Genomic DNA, 24,381 nt, shown 5'->3' with positions numbered 1-24,381 from the left:
GACTCCAGGGGGATGTTCTGGTTTCATGATGCTTTGTTTTGAATGTTTTCCTATTCGCTAATATTTGGCAGATCTTGTATGCCCATGTTAGGTATTTTGCATGCTTGCAAAAGCTAAGACTGCCCCTTACTTGTATGCTGAAGTTTGTAACCCTAAGCATATAAAAGGCCTCTGTTTTCTGTACTCTGGAGATCGCCTCATTCAGTTGCTACGGCTTCTGTGTGACGTGGCCTCACTTATAAGTTTAACAAAGATGTCTTTTCATATTTCAGCTTCTGTGCCAAGTTCTTCTTTCTATTAGTAAGTATTCCCTGAGATTGAAGACTTGAGTTTCTTTAGACTGTAAAAATGAATAACTTGATAAATACCTGATCACTAAATTATTGGTGTTCTAAATTATATTATAATACCTCTTATTTTTCTCCTCGAGTGTGTGGCTCATTTATTGACTCTGTGTGTTCAACAGATGCGTAACACTACCCTCTGATAAGCCAAAACTGCTCGCCCACACTACCACAAAAGAGAGCATTTGGAATTATTAATTTAGGTTCAATAAGCCAATGAGGGTCGTCTGGACTTTGTACCTGTAACAACCCAATCTGTAGGCTGGCATCCGACTCCATGATTATATACATTTACGATCCAACAGGGAAAGCAGGAAGAATGGCACAACCCGGTGTATTTACTTCAAGATTAATTTGGTTTTATATTCCCACTTCCAAGTGTATAAATATAGTGCAGGATGAAAAAAAAGCCTATGCGTTTCAACCGGAGCCTTCAACTTTGCCATAGAGTGGTCCCATCTAGTGTCACTTTAAGGGCACTGCCCTAAATTCTCCCTTACACTAGTTAAAGGAGCAGCAATTGATTATACATACATATTAATGTTAAGATGCAGCGTGACATAAACATATCTTATTTTCATTTTTTTTTAAATATTCTTATTTCATATTTATATTTCTAAGTGCTATTTGCTATCTTGAATTATTTTTCTTTTTGTACTACAACAAAAATGTAGATCATTATATCCAGATTTTATCTGCCATTCCTGTAAAGTACACAATCCAATGGAGCATGGTAGTTCGCATTGTCTGCCTACACCTCATTTTGGAATCCTAGGGCATTTTTTTGTTTTTTGATTTATTTGGAAAAATTACTGTACAGTACAAAAACTTTTTTTTTTTCACTACAGTACCCTCGATCCTGCTCCCCTTCAGATCGATCTACATCTATGTTAATGAACTTGTATCTCAACTGTACCAGACTCAACAATCCACTTTTATTCAACTCATTTTTCAGTTTGAGGCCTATTTTAACCTAATGCTGTTAATGTTCATGATTGAAACAACTTGATAGTTATAAAATATTTGTTCCCCTCAATCCTCCAAAGACTGGGCGCAGACATGCTCGCAGTTACTTTATTCCATATACAAGGGTGCTGTTGTGGCGTGTTTCGGCCAGTCCTGGCCTTGATCACGCAAGCGCTGCTTTTTTGAGTGACAGACTTGTATGCATGAACTTAGAATTGAGGCAGGTGCCCAGCTTCCCTTCGTCGTTCCTTTATCACAAATTTAAAGTTGATTTAAAGGTGCTCCACAAGTGGCGTCCGAACGCCCTATGATGCCTAAAATGAATCAAATTAACGTGCTCCTAATGGGTCATTAGTTGCATTCTTGCAGGCACACCATCACCCCTCAATAACCAATGAGGGTTCTGAACACAGTACTCCTTCAGTATTTCTTCATGTTTTATTTCACAAAATTTCAATGCTTTTCCGTTTTGCTTTCATTTGTTCCATTCATTAGCTGATTTCATTGTTATACATGCGGCATATATTGCGTCAACATCCAATGCATTTCGGGCATATATGACTGCCCTTCATCAGGGTGCAATACTAAAGAAAATTCAAAGAATGAAAATAATCAACATATAAACTATACATCAGCAAATTATTCGTACATGCGACTTGTGTGACTTCGTGTTCAATGTTAAAGTATGATTCCGGAGTGAAAATATCCTACATGCCACCGCACGACCACTATTAATCCCGTGGAGTCCAAACAAATCCTTCTAAGTATCAAGTTTATAAGGTATGCACACTGTGAATTTTACATTCGAACCCTTATAACCTTATAACCTGTGGGAGTAATTTACAAAATTCAAAAAAACTCACATGCCGGTGTCGCGGCGTATAGCGAGAACTCTTCTAAGAAAAAAACGAAGGAAACAAAATTGTAACACCTATACTCATGCGGATTATCGCATTCAGATTATTCAAAAAAATCTAATCTCCAACAACAAACAAACTGACCTGTTCTTCACTCACACCAAAGTTTCTTCGAAGTTCCCAAAAGTTCCAGCTTGTTTGGACTATCAGTTTGCTTTCAAAACTAATCTCATTTGCCTTCTCATTGGCCATAAGACTGATCATGTGACAAAAAACGAGCTAGACAAAATACTCATGCACTAAAAAGTCTCCCTTCAGGAGTCTCACACTGTCTGTTGCCAAATAAATTCCATAAAGTATCACCTTCTAATACATGCAATAACGCATAAAAAATTCTACAAATTAAATTTTTTTAACTGCTCCTCCCAAAGCAGATAGGGGGCGCGAACCCTCAATAGCGGAAAAACTGACTCCGTCTGATGTCCTATGTGTAGAGCTAACTAGTGTGTCTGGGTGAATATGCATATTAACTAAAGCTATCCACAAGTCTAACCATAACATTCAATATACAAATATATAGTTCATACAAAGTAAAATTACACAAGAGTCATCCATTTGTTCAAGGAGCATTAAAGTCTTTATAAGTAACATGATAGTTCTGTGCAATCATTGAGACCATTACGTTTTTGGGTAGATAATTTCTGAATCCAATGGTTTTCTCGCTGTAACATATGTTTAGTATTGTCTCTCCCTTCTTTTTTCTCCACAATCATGAATTTCAATTGCGATATATTGTGTTTTTCCTCTGACATGTGTAGCAACTGAGGACTTCATGTTTTTCGTACGTATATTGGATTTATGTTCCGTAAGTCTTATTCTCATACGTCTTTCGGTTTTCCCAATATACAATTTTCCACAGGGACATTTAAGAGCATAGATGACATTTGCTGTTTCACATGTGGCATTGACTTTAAGTTTTATCTCATGGCCTTTCATAGGGTGATTGATCTTGTTACCCTTGATGATGCTATTACAATTTCCACAGTTCAAACATGCTTTTGTACCTTTATATACCTCAACCTTCGGTGGTTTGTTTTTCAATATTTCTCCCAAATTACGGGCTCTCGTGTAAGCAAACAAAGGTGGTTTTTCAAAAATTCCATTGAAATCAGTAGCTCTGGTACAGAGTGAATAACATCAATTCCATGAGGAATGTCTGGAATGGAAGTTCTAGATTGGTGTTCATTAGTGCTTTTTCCACTGCCTCTATGCCTATGCAGGATTATGAGGAGATAAACATATTGAGAAAAACTGAATGGCTGGATAATCTGAAACTACTCGTGAAGTATATCGACGATATATTCATCGTTTGGAAAAACGCAAAGGAAAAACTGCAGGAGGTACTTACAGAGTTTAATGAAAGGGATGACCGCATACAATTAACCTTGGACACTTCAGATACACAAGTAACCTTCTTGGATGTAAAAGTAACAATTACAGATAAAGGTTTTGAGACTGATATTTTCAGGAAAAGTACTGATAGGAATAATATGCTCCATTACCTACGTTTTCATCAGCCAAGCCTCAAAAAACATCTTCCGTTTTCTCAAATGACGAGAGTAAAAAGAATCGTTTCCAATGAAATTACACTAAAATGCAGAATTGATGAGATGGCCACAAGATTTTCGAATAGAGGTTACCCGAATAACATTATTGATGAATCTAGAGGACGGGTGATTGGAATGGAAAGAAGAGAATTACTCCAAACGAAAAGGGATGAGTCAAGAATAGTGGCAGTTTCTATATTTTCCACACATAGTGATTGTTTCAGGAGAATCATCACAAAGAATTGGGCAATACTGAAGTTGGAAACTGATTTCAATTGAATTTTTGAAAAACCACCTTTGTTTGCTATATTGGGAAAACCGAAAGACGTATGAGAATAAGACTTACGGAACATAAATCCAATATACGTACGAAAAACATGAAGTCCTCAGTTGCAACACATTTCATAGCGGAAAAACACAATATATCGCAATTGAAATTCATGATTCTGGAGATTGTGGAGAAAAAAGAAGGGAGAGACAATACTAAACATATGTTACAGCGAGAAAACCATTGGATTCAGAAATTATCTACCCAAAAACCTAATGGTCTCAATGATCGCACAGAACTATCATGTTACTTATAAAGACTCTAATGCTCCTTGAACAAATGGATGACTCTTGTGTAATTTTACTTTGTATGAACTATATATTTGTATATTGAATGTTATGGTTAGACTTGTGGATAGCTTTAGTTAATATGCACATTCACCCAGACACACTAGATAGCTCTACACATAGGACATCAGACGTTGGAGTCCGTTTTTTCGCTATTGAGGGTTCGTGCCCCCTATCTGCTTTGGGAGGAGCAGTTAAAATTTTTGAATTTGTAGAATTTTTTACGCGTTATTGCATGTATTAGAAGGTGATACTTTATGGAATTTAGACAGTGTGAGACTCCTAGGAGGGTGACTTTTTAGTGCATGAGTATGTTGTCTAGCTCGTTTTTTGTCACATGATCAATCTTATGGCCAATGAGAAGGCAAATGAGATTAGTTTTGAAAGCAAACTGATAGTCCAAACAAGCTGGAACTTTTGGGAACTTCAAAGAAACTTTGGTGTGAGTTAAGAACAGGTCAGTTTGTTTGTTGTTGGAGATTAGATTTTTTTGAATAATCTGAATGCGATAATCCGCATGAGTATAGGTGTTACAATTTGGTTTCCTTCGTTTTTTTCTTAGAAGAGTTCTCGCTATACGCGGTGACACCGGCATGTGAGTTTTTTTTTAATTTTGTAAATCACTCCCACAGGTTATAAGGTTATAAGGGTTCGAATGTAAAATTCACAGTGTGCATACCTTATAAACTTGATACTTAGAAGGATTTTTTTGGACTCCACTGGATTAATAGTGGTCGTGCGGTGGCATGTAGGATATTTTCACTCCGGAATCATGCTTTAACATTGAACACGAAGTCACACAAGTCGCATGTACGAATAATTTGCTGATGTATAGTTTATATGTTGATTATTTTCATTCTTTGAATTTTCTTTAGTATTGCACCCAGATAAAGGGCAGTCATATATGCCCGAAATGTATTGGATGTTGACGCAATATATGCTGCATGTATAACAATGAAATCAGCTAATGAATGGAACAAATGAAAGCAAAACGGAAAAGCATTGAAATTTTGTGAAATAAAACATGAAGAAATATTGAAGGAGTACTGTGTTCAGAACCCTCATTGGTTATTGAGGGGTGATGATGTGCCTGCAAGGATGCAACTAATGACCGATTAGGAGCACGTTAATTAGACTTGTATACATCACATGATGTATGAACACAGACCACATAAAGTGAAAATCATCACAAAAGTGTAATACAATATGAAACATTATTGTGCAAAACACGCAATTTTCAAAAAAATCGGATAAATACTATCGCATAGATACTGACATTATTTACAATTGAACCAGCATAACTAATGTTATTAATGTGACTTTTGGAAAACTTTCTTCTATTTTAAATTATGATTCATTGGTTTAAAAAACGAGCAATTCATTTATATTGCTTCTAATGAGACCGAATGAATTTTAGATCCATAACTTGCTGTAAAACCAACGCTTTTAAACTATCGAAAAAAATGACAGGTGACCTTTAGATCTAGATAGCATGACATTGCCCACCAAAATAACTAAACCATATTTATGGTAGCTGGTAACATTCCTGGATAAATCCTTTTATGCCTAAAATGTCCGAGTCCTAGTCATATCAAAATCTAACCAGCATCCTGCAAAAACAAGTAAATATTTGATCAACACTGGTTATTAAAGCAAATCATTGCTAGTCTCACAATGAACCTATATCGCTAGCATACCATGTTAAAACCTGTTATTAAATGTAATTGGAATCAAAATATGGATTGTAAAATTCAAATACTCAAATCACTTTCAGAGCTATAACACATCTCCTATAAAAAGCCTGAGTCAGAAAACGAAATGTGCCCACAGAGTGTGACTATTGTATGTAAAAAACTGTATAGGGAAAAGAGGCAGCTGAGATTTTAAGGCACACATATCTTACATACACAGAATATATAATAACGTACATGATTTTCTATTTGGAAGACTCATAGAAAGGTGTGAAACTCCTGTTCTTGATTCAGGCCATTTGGAGCTCTGGAGTACAAATTAAAAAAAATCTGGTCTCCAGCTTTCTCAACATCCGCTCTCGATTGACACCCCTCGTTAGTTTGGGAATTGCAGCAATAACAAAGTATTTGATACAATTTGGGTTGCTGTTGTGCCTTTCAGCAAAATGGCGGGCAACAGGATATGTTTGATCAACATTAGTGATCGCTGTTTCTAAGTTGTAGCCAAAGCTTTTTATCCACCTTGTCAGGACTACTTTTCACTAAGGTATTCCTCATAGAGGGAGCCCTCCTGAATTTAATAGATGGTGCTCTAGGCAGAATGGGCCCCAGTGTGACATCTCCCTGAACTAGTGGCCAGTGTTTTCTCATAATGGCTCTTAGTTGGTTCTCCTGTGTGCTGAACCTCAATTTTAGTTTTATAGTGGAGTCGGAATCTGCAGGGTGCCTATTAAAAAGTAGATCCTCCCTACTTTTTTGGTTCACTTCAACAAATGCAGAATCAAGTATATCTTTTTTATATCCTCTTTGTAGACATATATATATCATTGCGTGCTGCAATATTTATGGTCTCTTTCCCAACATACATGATTCTCTTCTTGATCTCATGTCACCCCAGGATCTTTTTCTTTCATGCTGAGAGACTAAAGCCTGATGATTGCTGCCGCACAAAGGGTCTATATTCTCGTAGATGATGGATTTGCATACTGAATATTGGAGAGGGTACTTGGTGAAGGCATGGCTGTTGATGATGTAGTGGTTCTAGGTTCATATTTAGTGACTTGGTGGGTCATCAGGGAAGTAGGGCTTCACTTGTGTTACCCTTTCCCGATTAGCTATGATGTAATGATGAAGGTCACACAGTGAAAGCATTGCCTTGAATGAACTGACAGTTTTTTTTTTATTGTCTGTGAAATTGTACCATGAACTGCTTCATGTTTTGTTTTACAGGAGTTTGCCTTTAGTAGAAATGTCACTGTCCTCAAACCTCTGATCCTTTCCAGTGACCTCACAGTGAAAGATGCCCTTCATCGTGTGCTGAAGTTACCAGCTGTTGGTAGTAAAAGATACCTCACGAACAAGGTACCTTAGAACCCTATTGGTTTCTGTCTGTTAGATTAACTTATTAATGCTGTTTTTAATTAAGTAAATTACATTTATCGGATCAGGTGAGTGATTAGTAACAACTCGTGTAAGTTCTAGGTACAGTAATGATTGTTAGTGGTATCTAATGAGGATAGTGGTCTGAGGGGAGTGCTATGTGATGAATGACATAAACGTTGTGTAATGAATGTGGTTAGTGTTAATGGAGAAGTTATGTTGCAATTAATCAACAAGGTGAGTGATGTGTAAGGGAATTAAATTAGTGGCTTAATATATACGCAGATCTTGCACCACTATGCTGATATCTGACACCGTTCAGCCATTCTCCTGCCATGGTGTGACTGCCCCTGTAATTGAGGTAAATTGTTGACACAGACTCTGGTGAGGGAACTGCATGTTGGTCACTGGGATTAGTTCGACCTTAACAAGTGTTGACACAGAACTCACTTTTTAGAAAGTTTTTTTCAACAGATTTTTCTGTGTAGAATGAATCTTTTAAACAACCTGTGTAATTACATCAGTGATTCTCTCGAGTAAGGAAAAGAAGATTCCAGAACAGCCAGTATTTATAAACCACACCGGTTGAGCCGAACGAAGTTTATTAGACCAGAGTTATTTGTTTAGACACAACTGATGTGTTTTTTAAGGGAAACAGGAAGAGTGAGTATACCCCAGAAGAAAAGCCAAACCAAAACCGAATTTGAAGACAAAAAGGTAAAGTGCAATGTGAACATAAACAGTATATTGGTTACTTTACAACAAAAGACAAATGTTTTTTATTCAATATTCAATAGTGTTAGAGACACAGGAAATTAATCATTGTATCACAGTTCAATCAAACAGTCTGTCTTTGTCTGCGCTGGTCTGATGTTATTAGACTTATCGATGGCATTTGACATAGTCTCAAATAACTTGCGGATTAAGAAACGTTATGATTTTGGTATACACTCTAAAGCCCTTAAAAGATTGGGCTTTTTTTCTAGCAAAGAGATCTTTTTCCATCCAACTTGGCACTTTCATATCCCGATCTTAGAATTCTGAATGCGGAGTACCACAGATCTCGTCTTTGATTCCTACTCCTTTTAATGTTTACGTGGCCCCAATATCACAAATTGTAAGGAAATGGGGCTTTCATTTCTGCTCTTCCGTGAACGATACCCAGTTGAATATCTCTCTGGGCGAGAAATTGGATGAAACCCAGTGAAATCTACGTGATTGCCTCACCGAGGTAGTAGGATGGATCACTAATCAGTGTTTAAAATTAAATGCAAATAAACTGGAGATCCTGCTGTTTGGTGGGGCTCACTCTATCTGAGACGTCTCTTGGTGGCCAGACTCTTTGGAGATATGCCTTACCCAAAGAAATTGGCCAAGAATTTAGGGATCATGTGGATGATGCTCTTTCCATGCAAGTACAAGTCAAACTCACTTGCGGTAAGTGCTTTGGCATTCCTTAAGCTTCTCAGAAGGTTGTTTAAATTGATGCTGATTGCCTGACGCAGAACCATAGTCCAGGCTTTGATTATCAGTTGGTCAGACAATGGCAATCTGCAATGTGGACAGGTTTGATTCTGCTTCAGCCTGTTTGACAATCTTTTCACTGGCTTCCCGTGCGTAAAAGAGCTAGCTTTAAACTTTTATGCCATGCTCACAAGGACTTGTATAACACTGGACCCGAATTCTTACAAATCAGAGTGCATACAGCAGAACATTACATATTGGTGGTTGTTCTAAGCTGAAGTACTGACCCCACTATGCAGGTACATCAGTATTTTGACTAACTAGCTGGGCTTGATCAAGACAATAAAAGGCATGGGCATGGAGCCGTCAGTCCTCAAACTATCTATGAAATGACCAAGTACACAGAGGGGACGTTGGAAGTGAGAGGCAACAGATATGTGTTTATTTAATGCCAGAAAATAGTGGCGATAAAAAGAAAACAGTGAATATCGGGCTGAGATTAGGGATCTCTGAAATTCCCAAAGAACAATGCAAAGGAAACAACAGATAGTGTCCCAGTTTCAGCTCTACTCTAGCTGAGCTCTGGTCTTTAATGAAGGAGAGCAAACAATTGCACCAAAAGCAGTGACTAAAATAGGAAAGGAAATCTTGCCAGGAAAAGTATCTACAGGTTTGAATGGAAATGCATGTACACAAGCAGTTTTTCAATGCAAACGAGAAAAAGAAACATCTAAAAGTGCTATTGAAAAGTCAACATTTACTTTTTCTATGTTTTATTTTTATTTTAAGAAAAAAACATACTTGCATATTAAAAACTAAGCATTTCAGGCTAACCTGTTTTTTACATTCTCCCTTTTAAAATGGTAGAAAACTGTTTCCATTGTGTTATGTCCGACCCAGCTACAGTACAGAACCATCACTCCTCACCATCACAGACAACATCCCCATGATCCTTGACAGAGGAGACACAGCTGGCCTCATTCTTATGGACCTCTCTGCAACATATGCCAAGGTCTCCCATCCCACCCTCATCAGTTGCCTGCACGAGATTGGCATCCATGGACCCGATCTCCGCATGATCTGTTCCTTCTTAGCAGATAGAAGATGAGATCAGCCTGGCGGCTTACTCCTTGGAAGCCCTCAAAGTCATTTGCGTAGTTCCTCAAGTTTATTGTTCAGCCCTACCCTCCTCAATGAATGGATAATCTCTCTGACCACACATCAACATCCTCTCCTATGCCAACGACACACAACTCATGCCCTCTCTCTCTCTCTCGCACAAGATCCCAAAATAAGAAATAATTTCACTGCCTGCATAAATGAAGTTGCTAACTGGATAAAAGCCAAACTGCCTCATGCTCAACACAGATGAGACAAAAGTAGTGATCTTTGGCAAGAACATCTCAGCAAGGGACTCCAACTGGTGGCCGGCAAACTGTTACCTACAATCCACCCAGCACCCATGCCAGGAATCTCAGAATAAATAATCATCAACTACAAACTGAACATGACCATATAAGTCAACGCCATCACTGCATCCAGCTTCCACGCCGATACTGAGGAAGATCTTCAAATGGCTCCCAACCAACACTGGAAAAACTCACTTATGATGTTGTCACCAGCAAGTTGAACGTACGAGAACACCCTCTACGCTGGCTCCTGATACACAAACAGATAATTATTTTCAAACTCCTCATACACACATTCAATGCACCACACAGCTTAGTACTCACCTACCTGAAAAGTTGCATCTCCTTCTACCAACCATTCAGACACCTCTGCTCTGCAGGACCCTTACTCACACATGGTGACTGATGTTTCTCTTATCGGTCCTACATTGTGAAACGGCCTCATACTCTACATCAGACATACCTCTATCCTTGATTTCTGTAAGAAGCTGAAGACTTGGATTTTTGATTTAACAAAAATACCCGAGGCAGGGCTAGGCACATTCCCTTGGTCAGAGGCAGGATACTATGCAGGTGATGGTTCACTTGACAGATGTACATAACATATCATACGTCTTCACATAGAGGAACAAGCACTGGCAATACCATTAGATATGGCTTATTAATGAAATTGCCTTTTATGTCATTGACTGGTTTAATTACTCAAGTAATCATACATGCACTCTAATGGCACCTTACCTGGGTTGACTACACACTCTATTATGCCACCCTTCTGTGGCAGGGGACATAGACCTAGCCCTGATTGGAGGAGTCTCCCCATCTTCAAGACGGCGGGGGACTATAAGATGTGCTTCACCTCGCCTCCGCCACCTTAGGGTTAGGGTTGGCAGAGGTGGGCACTCCTCCTATTCTTCACTGTTTTTCCCACCGGTTTTACTGTCCAAAGTGGGGGTGTAAACCAGGGGTTGCCATCTGCTGCTAGCAGCAGTCTGTGGATCGCATTACAAAGGCAGCATGTCTTTGAGGCTTCCCTCTTCGAGCTCTGGCCCGTGCTGGAGGAGGAAGTGCGACAACTCCACCCAGGATGTGCATTGTTTCTAGTCCCAGGGAGCAGGGGCTCTCTACCCAGGGGTCTAAAACATGTCTGGTGGTGCTTTGCTTGCCTACAGCTGGTCAAAGACCACACCAGGGTTAGTAGGTTTTCAGGAGGCACCTCTGAGGTGTCCTCTGGGTACATGGCACAATAAATTCCACAGTGGTATCCGTGTGGGTTTATTGAAAGGATTCGTTTGGTACCAAACACTCCTGTGTTCAGTGAAGCCATCATGGTGCTGTGGAACTCGAGTTGTCGAGTTTCCAGCCCATGTACTCTATGGCTTCCCTGGCACTTACATTATTAAGGAATGGGGCCCAATATTGTAGGGGCATACATGCTCTTGCCAATACACCCTCACCTGTGGTATACTGCTCCATGCCTAAGGGTTGTGAGGATTGCTATGGAGTGACTTAACTATGCATTCAGGCAGTGCTGTCTTGCTTGACACCCAGGCATGGTGCCATGACGACTTTGTTGTTTTCTCCCTCACAGGGGCATGCAAGCTGCAAGAGTAGTGGCATGGTCTATTTATTTATTTATTTATTCAAAGTTTTATATAGCGCGAACAAGATCCTTACAGATATCAGAGCGCTTCACACGGAGAGAGGGCAGGGGCAGTAGGGGTGAACAGAGATAGTGGGAGCAGTATAATAGTCACTAACATGGTAGGATAATAATAACAAACATAAAACGTATCAAAATACAATCAGGTAAACAAATAATATACGACGGCACAAGTCATTGATCCCACTACCTAGGTGTTCAGGTGCACCTTGGGTGCGTGGATGGCTTATACCAATGTCCTAGTATAGAGAGAACACAGAGTGGGGGCATCGGGAGAGTGAATCAGTAAGTCCCAGTGAGAGGAGTCACAGGGGGCCCTCTTCAGCTCCCAGGCCCTAGGTACCATTTACAAGGGACTTGCAGGGGCTAGAAGTACCACTTGGGGATTTGTTTTTAGGGAATTGCACTGGGGACCTGGATGGCAGGGACCCTATGCACCATGATTGAAGCCACAACAAAACCAGGCAAAATGTGGGGGCTAACCATGCAAAAAGAGGAACTTTCCTACAACGCTTTTCTGCCAATTTCCCCTGATTCCATCAGTCCTCATCAAGCTGTCCCACTCAAGAGCCAAGATGACCCTAATAGCTCAGGACGGCCCACGGTCTGGTGGTTCACGGACCTCCTTCACCAGTCCATCCGCCCATTCCCATCTCAAGCTGCCATGCAGACCAGAGCTGCTAAAAAAGTTCGTAGGCCAGATGGTACACCCCAATCTCTCCTCTTTTAATTTGGTGGCATGACTCCTGAACTAGTGCAGTACGGTCACTTGAATCTGCCGCAGGACTGTATGGATATCCTCAGAGAGGTTAAGCGAGCTTCACCACGTTCCACATATGACGTCAAGTGGAAGAGATTTTGCACTTGGTGTTCCTCCAAGAAAGTGGACCCATATCTTCCCAGAAAGTTATCATTCTTCTGTACTTACTCCATATGGCAACATCCGGCTTGCAATTCTATTCTATAAAGGTTTACCTGGCAGCCCTTACTGCCTACAGAAAATGTCCTTCACAATCCTCTTTTTATAAAATCCCTGCCATCAAGGATTTTCTGGAAGTGTTGAAGCAGGTTTTCCCTCCTATTAGGCGCCCTTCACCTCCCTTGGAGCGTAACATTGTATTCTCTTATCTTATGCAGGATGCCTTTGAGCCTATTCACTAAGCCTCCCTGCAACACCTTTCTTGGAAGACCGCTTTCCTTGTAGCAATAACACCAGCTCATAGGGTTAGTGAGATCCAATTGCTTTGTTCTCACGTACCACATACAGTCTTCCACTCTAGCAAAGTGGTTATGAGAACTCATCCGCAATTCCTGCCTAAGGTTATTTCAGATTTTCATGTTAATTAGAGGATATCATTACCTACATTATTTCAGAATCCCTCCACTCCAGCTGAAAGAACTCTTCATTCCCTGGATGTGAGGAGAGTTTTGAAGTTCCGTCTCAGTAAGACACATACCCCTGCAGATCAAACCAAATGTTTATCAACTATGGTCTGGTCCGTACTGGTTTAACCATATACAAGCAATCCATCTCCTGATGGGTAGTTTCCTGCCTCCTTTTGTGCTATCAAAAAGCTAACAAGACACTGTCAGCTAAGCCTAAAGCACACATGTAAGAAAGTGCCTCTTTTGACATGGTTAGCCGCCATGTTTTGCCTGGAATATGATTTGGTTTCAATTGTAGTGCACAGGGTCCCTACCAACCAGGTCCCAAGTGCCAGCGCTTCTGCCCTATAACTCCTTCATAATTGTCCCTTCAGACCCCCTGTAAGTGGTAAATGGTCCCTAGGGCGTGGGGAATGAAAAGGGTCCCCCAGGGACCCCTCACCTAAGCCATTCAAAAAGCCAGTGCAGCATGCATGGCCTGGTGCAGACATTACTGATGCAGATAAAACGATAAAGTTGACTTGGCACACTGCCTGAGTGCCATGCCAACTAGCACTGCCTATGTCACCCCTCTAGCAGACCTGTCAGCCCTTAGGCAGGGTGCCCTATGCCACCGGTGTGGGCATATCTGCATGAGCAGAAAGGCCCCTACAATATTTAAGTCTATTCTTAGATGTTGTAAGTGCCAGAGAAGCCATAGAGAGTACATGGGCTGGAAACTTGACAACTCAAGTTCCTCAGCACCATGATGGCTGCTCTGAACCAAGGAGTGTTTGGTGCCAAACTACTCCTCTCAATAAACGCACTTCATTGCCAGTGTGGGATTTATTGAAAAATGTACTCAGAGGCCCCCCCTACCAAACCTGGTGTGACCTCTGACCGGCTGTAGGCAGCCAGTCAACACCAGACATGTTTCTGGACCCCTGGGTCGAGAGCCCCTGCTCTCTGGGGCCAGAATCAAAGCACATCCTGGGTGGAGGTGTCACATGGGCACAGTGTTCAAGAGGGAAGATTCAAAGGCCTGCCGCCCATGTAAGGTGATCCCTAACCTCTGCTGCTAGCAGCAGATAGCAGCCCCCGGATTTACACCCCCACTTTGGGTTTGGAAAGCAGGGAAAACTAGGAAGAATAAGAGATGTGTCCTGTAGCCAGCGACCTCCACAACCCCTGGGAGGACTGCCTGCCTTTGACGGAGTCCAGAACTCATGAGGACAGCGGCTCTAGTCACAAAGAAATCAACCCAAAGGACTCTGGTGCCCTCTGGATCTGCGATCCGTGACAACTCTGTACCTGAAGCCTGCGGCCTGTGTCCAGGTGGACCACCAAACAAGAAAAGGTCCTACAGCAATGCAGAACCCAAATCCAGCATTGGCTGACCCCTCCTGGACTCCATGACAACGCATGCAGTGTGAATCCAAAGGCCCCTCCTGACCTCGGCCGGCTCTGGTAAGAAAACTTGACGTCAAAGTAAACCCCTGCACCTGAAGCCCCTGGGCCTTGGGGAGCTTGACCGGCTGTGTCCCTATGACCTACAGCATCTCAACTTAACTCTGCTGTCACTGGTTTCCTTCGTGCAGCTTCCAGTTCGTCACCTGCTGCCTGTTAGCTAAACCGAGTTTCTCCATTGAAGTGCATTGTGTGCCCGACACCTTGTTTGCACCCTGCACCTGGCAGCACCTGTGCCGCTGGTGGTGTATGTTTGGTGCTGCCTTGTGGCCCCCTCGTACTTCCTTAAACCCCCAAAGCTTGAGCCATGCAACCATTTAACCTACCTGCTAACAGTGTGTCCTCAAGTACCCCAGGTCTCCATTGGGTAACATTGGGCCCGATCTTCCACTTTGACCTCTGCACCCAGCCGTCTTTGTGCCGCTGGTCATGCAATGTTTGTGCTTACACGAACCCTGCTCTCTGCTGATCCTACAATTCGAAGACAAGAACTGTAATTTGGCTACTGACCTACAAAACCACAATTATTGTTTTCCTCAATAGGTTAAAATTGCAAAGACTCAAAATTGCACTGTGTCCACTTTTGAAACTGACAGGAATTTTTATTTAAAAACATACTTACCTTTTTGCGAAGATCTTGGTCTTAAAAGAAAACTTGAGCAAAGCTTATTTTTATAAAATTGGTGCAGATCTTTTTTTTGAATTGTGTGCCATTTATTGGTCACTGTGTATAACAAATGCTGCTCGCCCCACACTACCACAAATAGAGCACTTTGGGTTTGCATTGTGCCCTGTACACTTCTAGGGGAATCTTTGGACTCTGTGCACTGTATAGCCACCTAGTGGTACACTATATACAGAGCCAGCTTCCTTCAACACTTCACTAGAGGTAAAGGGTCTGCAGCTGCTTTGTTGAGGAATATCCCTATTCCAGATATTTGCAAAGCAGCCACGTGGAGATCTGTCCATACCAATTATTGCCTGGACTGTGATGGCAGAGCAGACACTCCAGTAGGATAGGCTTCCCTCGGAAATCTATTTGCTTAAACTTCTTCCTTAGTTTACTCTGTCTTCTCCGCTGCTTTAGATAAGGATGGGCTTATCTATTCAGTGCTTATGATCATAAATGGAAATCTATGAGAGAAGGAATAGTTTCTTACCTGTACCTCTAGTTCTCCTGTAGGAGAATTTCCATTATACTCATAAGCAGCCCTCCCTCCCTCCTCCCTGCTGGAGTGAACAGAAGTAATCAATGGACCCATATATCATCACGCATCGCCTCAAATAGAACCTACTCAGCATGATGGTATATTGGTGGTCCCTGGGTTCTAAAAGCCACAGCTTCTGTTTTTAACTTGTATAATGACAGCCTTTGGGGCTACTCTGTTCTTCCCTCCTTTGTCTCTATGCTCTATCAAAAACGTGTTTGTGAAAATGCTATTCTTGGCTTGCTATTGTATCAACACATCATGAAATTATACACTTATGTAATTCTTCTGGCCCCTTTTTTAAAGTACAAGATGAATTATTGGGCCATTGTAGTGTAGTCCTATAGGCTGCATAATGTTTTCTTTCTTCTGAGGAAAGGCGAGCATCTGCATATAAGAAGATATATTGTGAAAAAGTACTTAGAAGAAGTCCCTCATGTGGGCGGGACTTATCAGTGCTTATGACTATAATGAAAATTACCCTACGAGAGAACTGGAGTTACAGGTAAGAAACTATTCCTTATTTAACTTTGGTAACACTATTTCTGTTGGATACTCTATCTAACTGTAGATTCCTAACTGCCCTCTCAGCCACCTCTCTCTTATCAGGAGTGGTCTATTTTTAACATGGAAACAGTTTGATGTGAGTGTTAACTTTTTTATAACAGTTGTTCACACGCCATGTCTGAGGGTGCAAAAAGGGTAACAGAGAAGATACTGACTACAGCGCACAGGAGTGCTACTAATCTGTGCCTCCACTGTGTCACTTCTGGGGATACAATTTCACCTAATGACACACTGTGCATGGGTAGTATTCTAAGGTGAGGAATCTATGGTTGGATAGTGTTTTCTCCAGAAAGAGCGTTACCGAAGGTAAGTAACTTGTTATTGAGGTATTCGTGCTTCCTAATCTACTTTTATTTGTACTGCTCTCCCAAGTCTTCAAAGTGTCCCATACAGTAGAATGTGATGCAGTCAGGATCGCTAGGTCATGCTATATTGATACCAATCCATACATACATACCTCTAACCAGGACAGATTGCGTCTGCCCAGGCTTGCTGCATTTTTCCTGACATTCTGGAAGGCCAGTGCAAAAGCTGAAAACAGATAAGCTATGTGTATTGTCAGGACTGAAAACAGACTCTCTCAACCAAGGCAGAATGTTGCTAATAGATGCCCAGTGAAACGGAGAAGGAAGCTTTGGTCGTGTGGCAAGGGTGAAGCTGTGGTTTGGACAAGCACACCAGACATCTCAATGGTCTCTGAGGCAGAGCCTCTGGCACAGAAGAATGCAAGTTACTGTATCCTAGGGGCAAGTGCAAGAACACATTGAAGGGGAACCACTATTTTGTGCTACATTACGCTGCTACCAGTGAGGGAGCCTGCTGATTCAGTAAAAAAGGCCCACAGCCTGGAAGCCATTTTATGGGCACTCGTTGAAAAGAATATTGCATATGTTTTTGTGTACATGTGAATGGAGCTTCATTTGATTTGTGGAAATATGGGGTTGGAGAGTTAGTTTGGTTTGTCCATAACTTGTGAGATTTGATTACCTTTTCCTTTTCCCTGCCTATCCTTTCTTACACCCTTCTCTGCTTGCAGGTTGATCGCTCAGTGACAGGACTCATCGCTCAGCAACAGTGTGTGGGACCTCTACACACACCTCTGGCTGATGTTGCTGTGGTTGCTCTGTCATACTTTGATAAGGTGGGAGCTGCAACAGCTATTGGTGAGCAGCCAATCAAAGGGCTGCTGGACCCTGCAGCAGGGGCCCGCATGGCTGTTGGAGAGGCACTAACTAATCTGGTTTTCGCCCGTGTCACAAACCTGAAGGTGAGAATAATTTTATATTGTTATGCAATGCCAGAGTTATCATGCAATATCTACAATGCTTTACATTTGTTGATATCTGATGCACTCTTCCTTTGTTCTGTTTGGGGTGGTGTTATTTCAGTAGGAACAAAATTGCTATGATGGTGGTGCCATTTCTGCAGTATCATTAACCTGTCCCTCGCGGGGGATGTAAGAGGGAAATGGAGGAACATGTCATCTTACTATAGTAGAGTCACACACACTGCCCTAGAACTTGCCTGAATTACATTTAACCATTACCATGCCATATAAGTGTGCTGTTATAAGAGGGGACATGCTGAACAATCATGTGATACCTAATAAGATGTACATATACTTTCGAGGGTGGATGAGGCGCTGTGTCACAGAGGAACACATCATATTGCTTGATGCATGTATTTTATAGTACTGTATAAGCATACACACTTATCGCTGTGCTGACATTATTTATCTGAAAGAAACAGGTTAGTATTAGATTCCTTACCTTAGAATATCCCCAGGCGTCAGTCTGGATCCGGAAACTTTTGCATAGCAGTACCCCTGCGCGTCGGTAGGCGTCGTCTGCAGGCGTCCCCTGCGGCTCGGCGTCGTGCGCCGTGATGACGTCGCTGGAGTATATAGACGCTGACGTCAGTTCTTCTTTTTTCCGCGCCAGTTAGCGCAGATCCGAAGAGCAGTACTCCGGTCTTTTGACCAAGTTTTTTGATAATTCTAATTCTTTCTACAGTGCCGGTAGGATGCCCGGTTTCAAGAATTGCGACGAGTGCGACCGCCTGATGTCGGTCACCGACCACCATCGACTCTGCCTCCGGTGTCTGGGCGCGGACCACGACGTGGAGTCCTGCGTCGACTGCCGGGCCTTGACTAGTAAAGCTAGGCGGGAGCGGTCCCGCAAGCTGCTCGAGCTCCGAGTGTCGGCCCCGCGTCGAGAGCGGTCCCGGTCCGGTCGGAGGTCGAGGGAGCGGTCGAGGGAGCGATCGTGGAGCCGCCATGAGCGCTCCGAGAGCCGCCGCCATTCCTCCGGTTCATCAGGTAAGCGACACAAGAAGTCGGGGCGTCGTCATCGTACCCCCGACTCCCCCCGACGCCCGCGTGATGCGGCCGGGGGTTCGGGTGGCCCCACCCCCGCGTGGGTCGCCGACTGCCCCATACCCGTCGGTCCCTGGGGAAGGCGCGTCGCGCGAGGAGGTTGAAGAGTTCCTCATGGCTATGAGGGCGCTGTCTCCTCCGGCGGGGCCTACGGCGCCTGCGGGCCCGTCGGTCCCGTCTGGGGGCCCGAGCGGTTCGGGTGCTCCTGCCCCGACGCCGCCGGTGGCTCCGGCCCCGGCGCCGCTGGGTCCCTCAGGTTCGTCGCCGACTGGTCTACCGGCCTCTCCGGCGTCGATTCCATTGGGCCAGCCCGTGGTGCCGCCTCCGCGCGACGCCGTGGCTCCGCCGTCGGTTCCGGCCGGCGTCGGGTCCCCGGCGCCGCGCGGCGCCACCCCCGTTCCCTCTCTGACTCCTGACGCGGAGTCGGACCGGCATCGTCCGACACCGGATCCGGCGCCGATGGGGCCCATTGACCCCGAGGTCTATATCGTCGATCCAGATTATGGCGATGATGATGACGAGTATGGAGAGGGTTGGGAGGGGTCTGAAGACCCTTTATCCCGTGCCTGCCAGTATGACGTGGACTGGGTAGGTGACTTGGGTGATGCCAGTGGCCTGGACGAGTCGCCCAACCCTGGGTTTGTCTCGCCTTCCCCTGTGGCGTCAGAGGCGGGGGCTGCCTATTCGGTGGTCCTGATGAGGGCTGCCAAGGCCTTGCGCCTTGAGCTCCCCGTCGCTAAGGTCAAACCTAACATTCTGACCGAAGTGTTTAAACCGCAGTCATGCCCTCAGGAGCCTCTGCTGCCGTTTAATGAGGCCCTGACGGATGTCCTTTTGGGCACCTGGTCCAGGCCCGCTTCCGGTGCACCGGTTGACCGGAACGTTGCCAGGCGTCACCGTCCGTGCTCGGACGACCCTGCCTTCCTCTCCACCCATCCCTCCCCGGAGAGTCTGGTGATCCAGGCCTCCACCTCGCAGTCCGCATTCCCGTCGGCCCCGCCCGATCGGGAATCGAAGCGATATGACCAATTTGGCAAAAAGGTCTTTTCGTCTTTGAGCGCTGGACTGCGGTCTTGTAATACCGCGTGCCTCTTGGGCCGCTACACCCACTTCCTGTGGGATACGGTCGCGGAGTGTTTGCCGCAATGCCTGCAGGAAGTGCGGGACAAGCTCAACCAGGCCTTGGTTGAAGGCCGGGACGCGGCGAGGTACTCGATCAGGTGTGGTCTTGACACGACCGACTCGCTGGGACGGGCTATGTCCACGACGGTGGCGATTCGTCGCCATGCTTGGCTGAGATCTGCCAACTTCTCGCCGGACGTCCAGAATGCCCTCATGGACATGCCATTTGATGGCAGTCGCCTGTTCGGTGACAAGGCGGACAACGCGCTGGAGCGCTTCAAGGACTCCAGGGTCACGGCCAAATCCTTGGGTCTTTCGACCCAGCGCCAGCAGACGGGTTCGTTTCGCCCCTTTCGTGGCCAAGGAAGGGGCGGTCCCACACGTGCTGCCAGCCACGCGCCGCAGAACGCTCCCCAGCGCGGTGGCGGCCGTGGATTCCGCCGTGGTGGCGGTAGAGGGCAGCGGCGAGGTCAGTCCACACCTCCCCCCGCTGCAGCCTCCAAATCTTCCTAGTCCGAGCTTTCGGGCTCACGTGACGCCAGTGGGTGGCAGGGTTCGCCATCACCACTCCCGCTGGCGCGCGATTACATCGGACAGGTTGGTGCTGCAGCTCGTTCGAAGGGGCTACTCCCTCCCCTTCGAGTCCACTCCTCCAACCATGCCACCGCAGAACCACCGTGTGTCGGGGGACCACTTGACGCTTCTGTAGGAGGAAGTTACGGCCCTCTTGGCCAAGGGGGCCATCGAGCGCGTTCCTGGGCCAGAAGTAGGGTGTGGTTGCTACTCCCACTACTTTCTGGTGCCCAAGAAGGACAAAGGAGGCCTGCGTCCTATCTTGGACCTACGGAACGTCAACGGCTTCCTCCGGAAGGAGAAGTTCAAGATGTTGACTTTGGCTCAGGTCTTGGCTGCTCTAGACCCACAAGACTGGATGGTAGCGTTGGACTTGCAGGATGCGTATTTTCACATCCCCGTCCTGCCGGCCCACCGGCGTTACCTGCAGTTCACGGTAGGCCAGGAGCACTTTCAGTTTATCGTGCTCCCATTCGGCCTTACCAGCGCCCCACGGGTGTTCACGAAAGTGATGGCGGTGGTCGCAGCTCATCTGCGCCGGTTAGGGGTCTCAGTCTTCCCCTACCTCGACGACTGGTTGTTGAAGGCGGGCTCGCCCCAAACAGTCGTCCACCACCTTCAGATGACGGCAGACCTCCTGCACGAGCTGGGGTTTTCCATCAATGTGCCGAAATCACACCTGTGTCCCTCTCAAAAGCTCCTTTTCATCGGAGCGGTTCTCGACTCGGCGCAGTTTCGGGTTTATCCTCCAGAACGGCGGGTCCGGGATATACAGGCTCTGATTCCCATCTTTCAGCCGTTATCCCGGGTTTCGGTCAGGTTGACGCTGCGGCTTCTGGGGCTGATGGCCTCCTGCATCCTACTGGTGCATCACGCCAGGTGGCGGATGCGGGCTCTGCAGTGGGACCTGAAGTTTCAGTGGGCCCAGCATCGGGGCAACCTATCCGACCATGTCCTGATCTCGGAGGGCACTGCGAGACAGTTGCAGTGGTGGCTTACGGACCGCGATTGGGTCAGGGGCAGATCCCTCTCCCTTCCCCAACCGGAGCACGTAGTTGTGACGGACGCGTCCCTCCAGGGCTGGGGTGGCCACTTGGGAGAGGCGGAGATCAGAGGCATCTGGTCTCCGGCGGAGTCCCGGCTCCATATCAACATGTTGGAGCTGCGGGCGATTCGCCTAGCACTGAAGGCATTCCTCCCCTTTGTCAACGGGAGTGTAGTGCAGGTGTTCACGGACAACACCACCGCCATGTGGTACTGCAACAAACAGGGCGGTGTGGGGTCGTGGACCCTTTGCCAGGAGGCTCTGCGCCTCTGGCAATGGCTGGAACGTCAGGGCGTGACTCTGACGGTTCAACACCTGGCAGGTTCTCTGAACGCCAGGGCGGACGAACTCAGCCGTCGGTGCTCGGTGGATCACGAATGGCGTCTGAACTCGGACGTGGCGAAAGGCCTCTTTCAGCAATGGGGAGAGCCTTGGTTAGATCTATTCGCCACAGAAGAGAACGCGCAATGTCATCAGTTCTGCGCGTTGGAGTTTCCAAGACGGCACTCGCTCGGCGACGCCTTTCGGCGCGAGTGGAGTTGCGGTCTGTTGTACGCCTTTCCGCCTATACCACTTCTGCCCAGAGTGCTGAAGAAGATCAGGCGCGACAGGGCCCAAGTTATCCTTGTGGCTCCGGACTGGGCTCGAAGATACTGGTATCCCGAGCTACTCAGCATGTCAGTCGGTCCCTCGATCCGCCTGCCCCTTCAGGAGGACCTTCTGTCGCAGCAGCAGGGGACGGTCCTCCACCCGAACCTGTCCAGCCTCCACCTCCATGCGTGGAGATTGAGCGGCGACAGTTGAGGCCATTCGACTTGACTCCTGAAGTCTGTGATGTGATTCTGGCAGCCAGGCGTCCCTCCACAAAGTCGGTATACGCCTGCCGGTGGAACAGATTTGTGGCATGGTGCACAGCAAAGGCTGTGGATCCCCTTTCTGCCCCTCATTCCGAGGTTCTCCTCTTCCTTCTTTCTCTTGCCCAGCAGGGCTCTGCTCTGGGCACTATCAAGGGCTATCTCTCTGCCCTTTCCGCCTTCTTAAGGCTACCTGATCAGCCATCTTTATTCAAGTCCCCTATTGTGCTGAGATTCTTGAAAGGCATCACGCACATGTATCCACCTGTTCCGTTCGTGATGCCTCAGTGGGACTTGAATCTGGTTCTGACATTCTTGATGTGTGCTCCCTTTGAGCCGCTTCATTCCTGTCCTCTCCGTCTTCTCACCTTAAAGACGGCCTTCCTGGTTGCCATCACCTCTGCCAGGAGAGTGAGTGAGCTCCAGGCTCTTTCTGTTAAACCTCCTTTTTTGTCTGTTCATCCTGACAAGATGGTCCTTAGGACTAGACCTTCTTTCCTGCCCAAAGTAGTTTCTGCTTTTCACATCGGGCAGTCCATCACCTTACCCTCCTTCTTCCCGCCTCCGCATCCTTCAAAAGATGAGGAGCGGCTCCATCGTCTGGACCCAAAACGTGCGCTTTCATTCTATATGGATCGCACACGCCAGTTCCGGGTGGATGACCAACTGTTTGTTGGCTACGTGGGTGAGAAGAAGGGAAGGGCGGTACAGAAGCGAACCATCTCTCGGTGGGTCGTCCTGTGCATCAAAGCATGCTATTCTTTGGCTCGGAAGGAGCCTCCTGTTGGGCTGAGGGCCCATTCCACTCGGGCCACGGCGGCTACTACTGCCCTGGGCCGGGGAGTCCCTTTGCAGGACATTTGCCAGGCGGCTACGTGGGCCTCGCTGCACACCTTTGCGAGGCACTATTGCCTGGACAGTCAAGTCCGGAGGGACGGCTTCTTTGGCCGTTCGGTCCTCCAGGACTTTCTGGTGTAGGATTGTATTGGTTCGCAGACCCACCACCGGGGTTGGTATTGCTGGGGTATCTATTCTAAGGTAAGGAATCTAATACTAACCTGTTTCTTTCAGATGAACAAGTTACTTACCTTCGGTAACGATATATCTGTAAGAAACAGTAGTTAGTATTAGATTCCTTACCGCCCCGCCCATCCTCCCCGTTCTGCGAACTGATACCTAGGGTTAAGGACATCCCTTTCAGGGCCCTAGTTTCAAATGGCACCAGTGTTAGTTCTCACATGGCTCTGCGTGTTCTGGCGCGGAAAAGCTGTGTGCAAAGAACTGACGTCAGCGCGCGGAGGCGGCGTCTATATACTCCAGCGACGTCATCACGGCGCACGACGCCGACGACGCGGAGCCGCAGGGGACGCCTGCAGACGACGCCTACCGACGCGCAGGGGTACTGCTACGCAAAAGTTTCCGGATCCAGACTGACGCCTGGGGATATTCTAAGGTAAGGAATCTAATACTAACTACTGTTTCTTACAGATATATCGTTACCGAAGGTAAGTAACTTGTTCTGTAGTCCAGGTTGACACCTCACTCATTTGGGAATTCCTTTACTGCGCCTTTAATAACTAGGTCTCATTTGACCAAAGTGCCCCAAACTTGAAGTAAAAGGCTTTCAGATCTCTGCCTCATGGCATGCTAAATTTTGTACCGCTTAGTAAACGGAGTCAAATGTTATCAAATGGTTGCCAAGACAGGCTGCTTTTACAGCTTGAAATGTCTTTTAAATGCACATTCTATGCATATTTCTGCTATCTAGTGCTTGGGGCCAAAAGTGCTGGATTACAAAACTTCCCCTCTCTGT

The 24,381-nt window shown here is 45.7% G+C and overlaps 1 protein-coding gene across 1 annotated transcript in view; it reads left to right on the top strand.

Moving 5' to 3' along the window:
• PFAS (phosphoribosylformylglycinamidine synthase) overlaps nt 1–24,381 on the top strand; it is a 323,630-nt gene that overhangs the window by 175,738 nt on the left and 123,511 nt on the right. The window contains exons 17-18 of the mRNA XM_078652618.1: nt 7,311–7,442; nt 17,637–17,867. Of these exons, the coding sequence (XP_078508744.1) occupies nt 7,311–7,442; nt 17,637–17,867 (363 nt within the window). The remainder of the gene's footprint in view (nt 1–7,310; nt 7,443–17,636; nt 17,868–24,381) is intronic.

This window comes from Lissotriton helveticus, chromosome 7 (genome assembly GCF_964261635.1).
Source record: "Lissotriton helveticus chromosome 7, aLisHel1.1, whole genome shotgun sequence".
NCBI lineage: Eukaryota > Metazoa > Chordata > Amphibia > Caudata > Salamandridae > Lissotriton > Lissotriton helveticus.
This window is presented reverse-complemented; position numbering and strand designations above follow the sequence as displayed.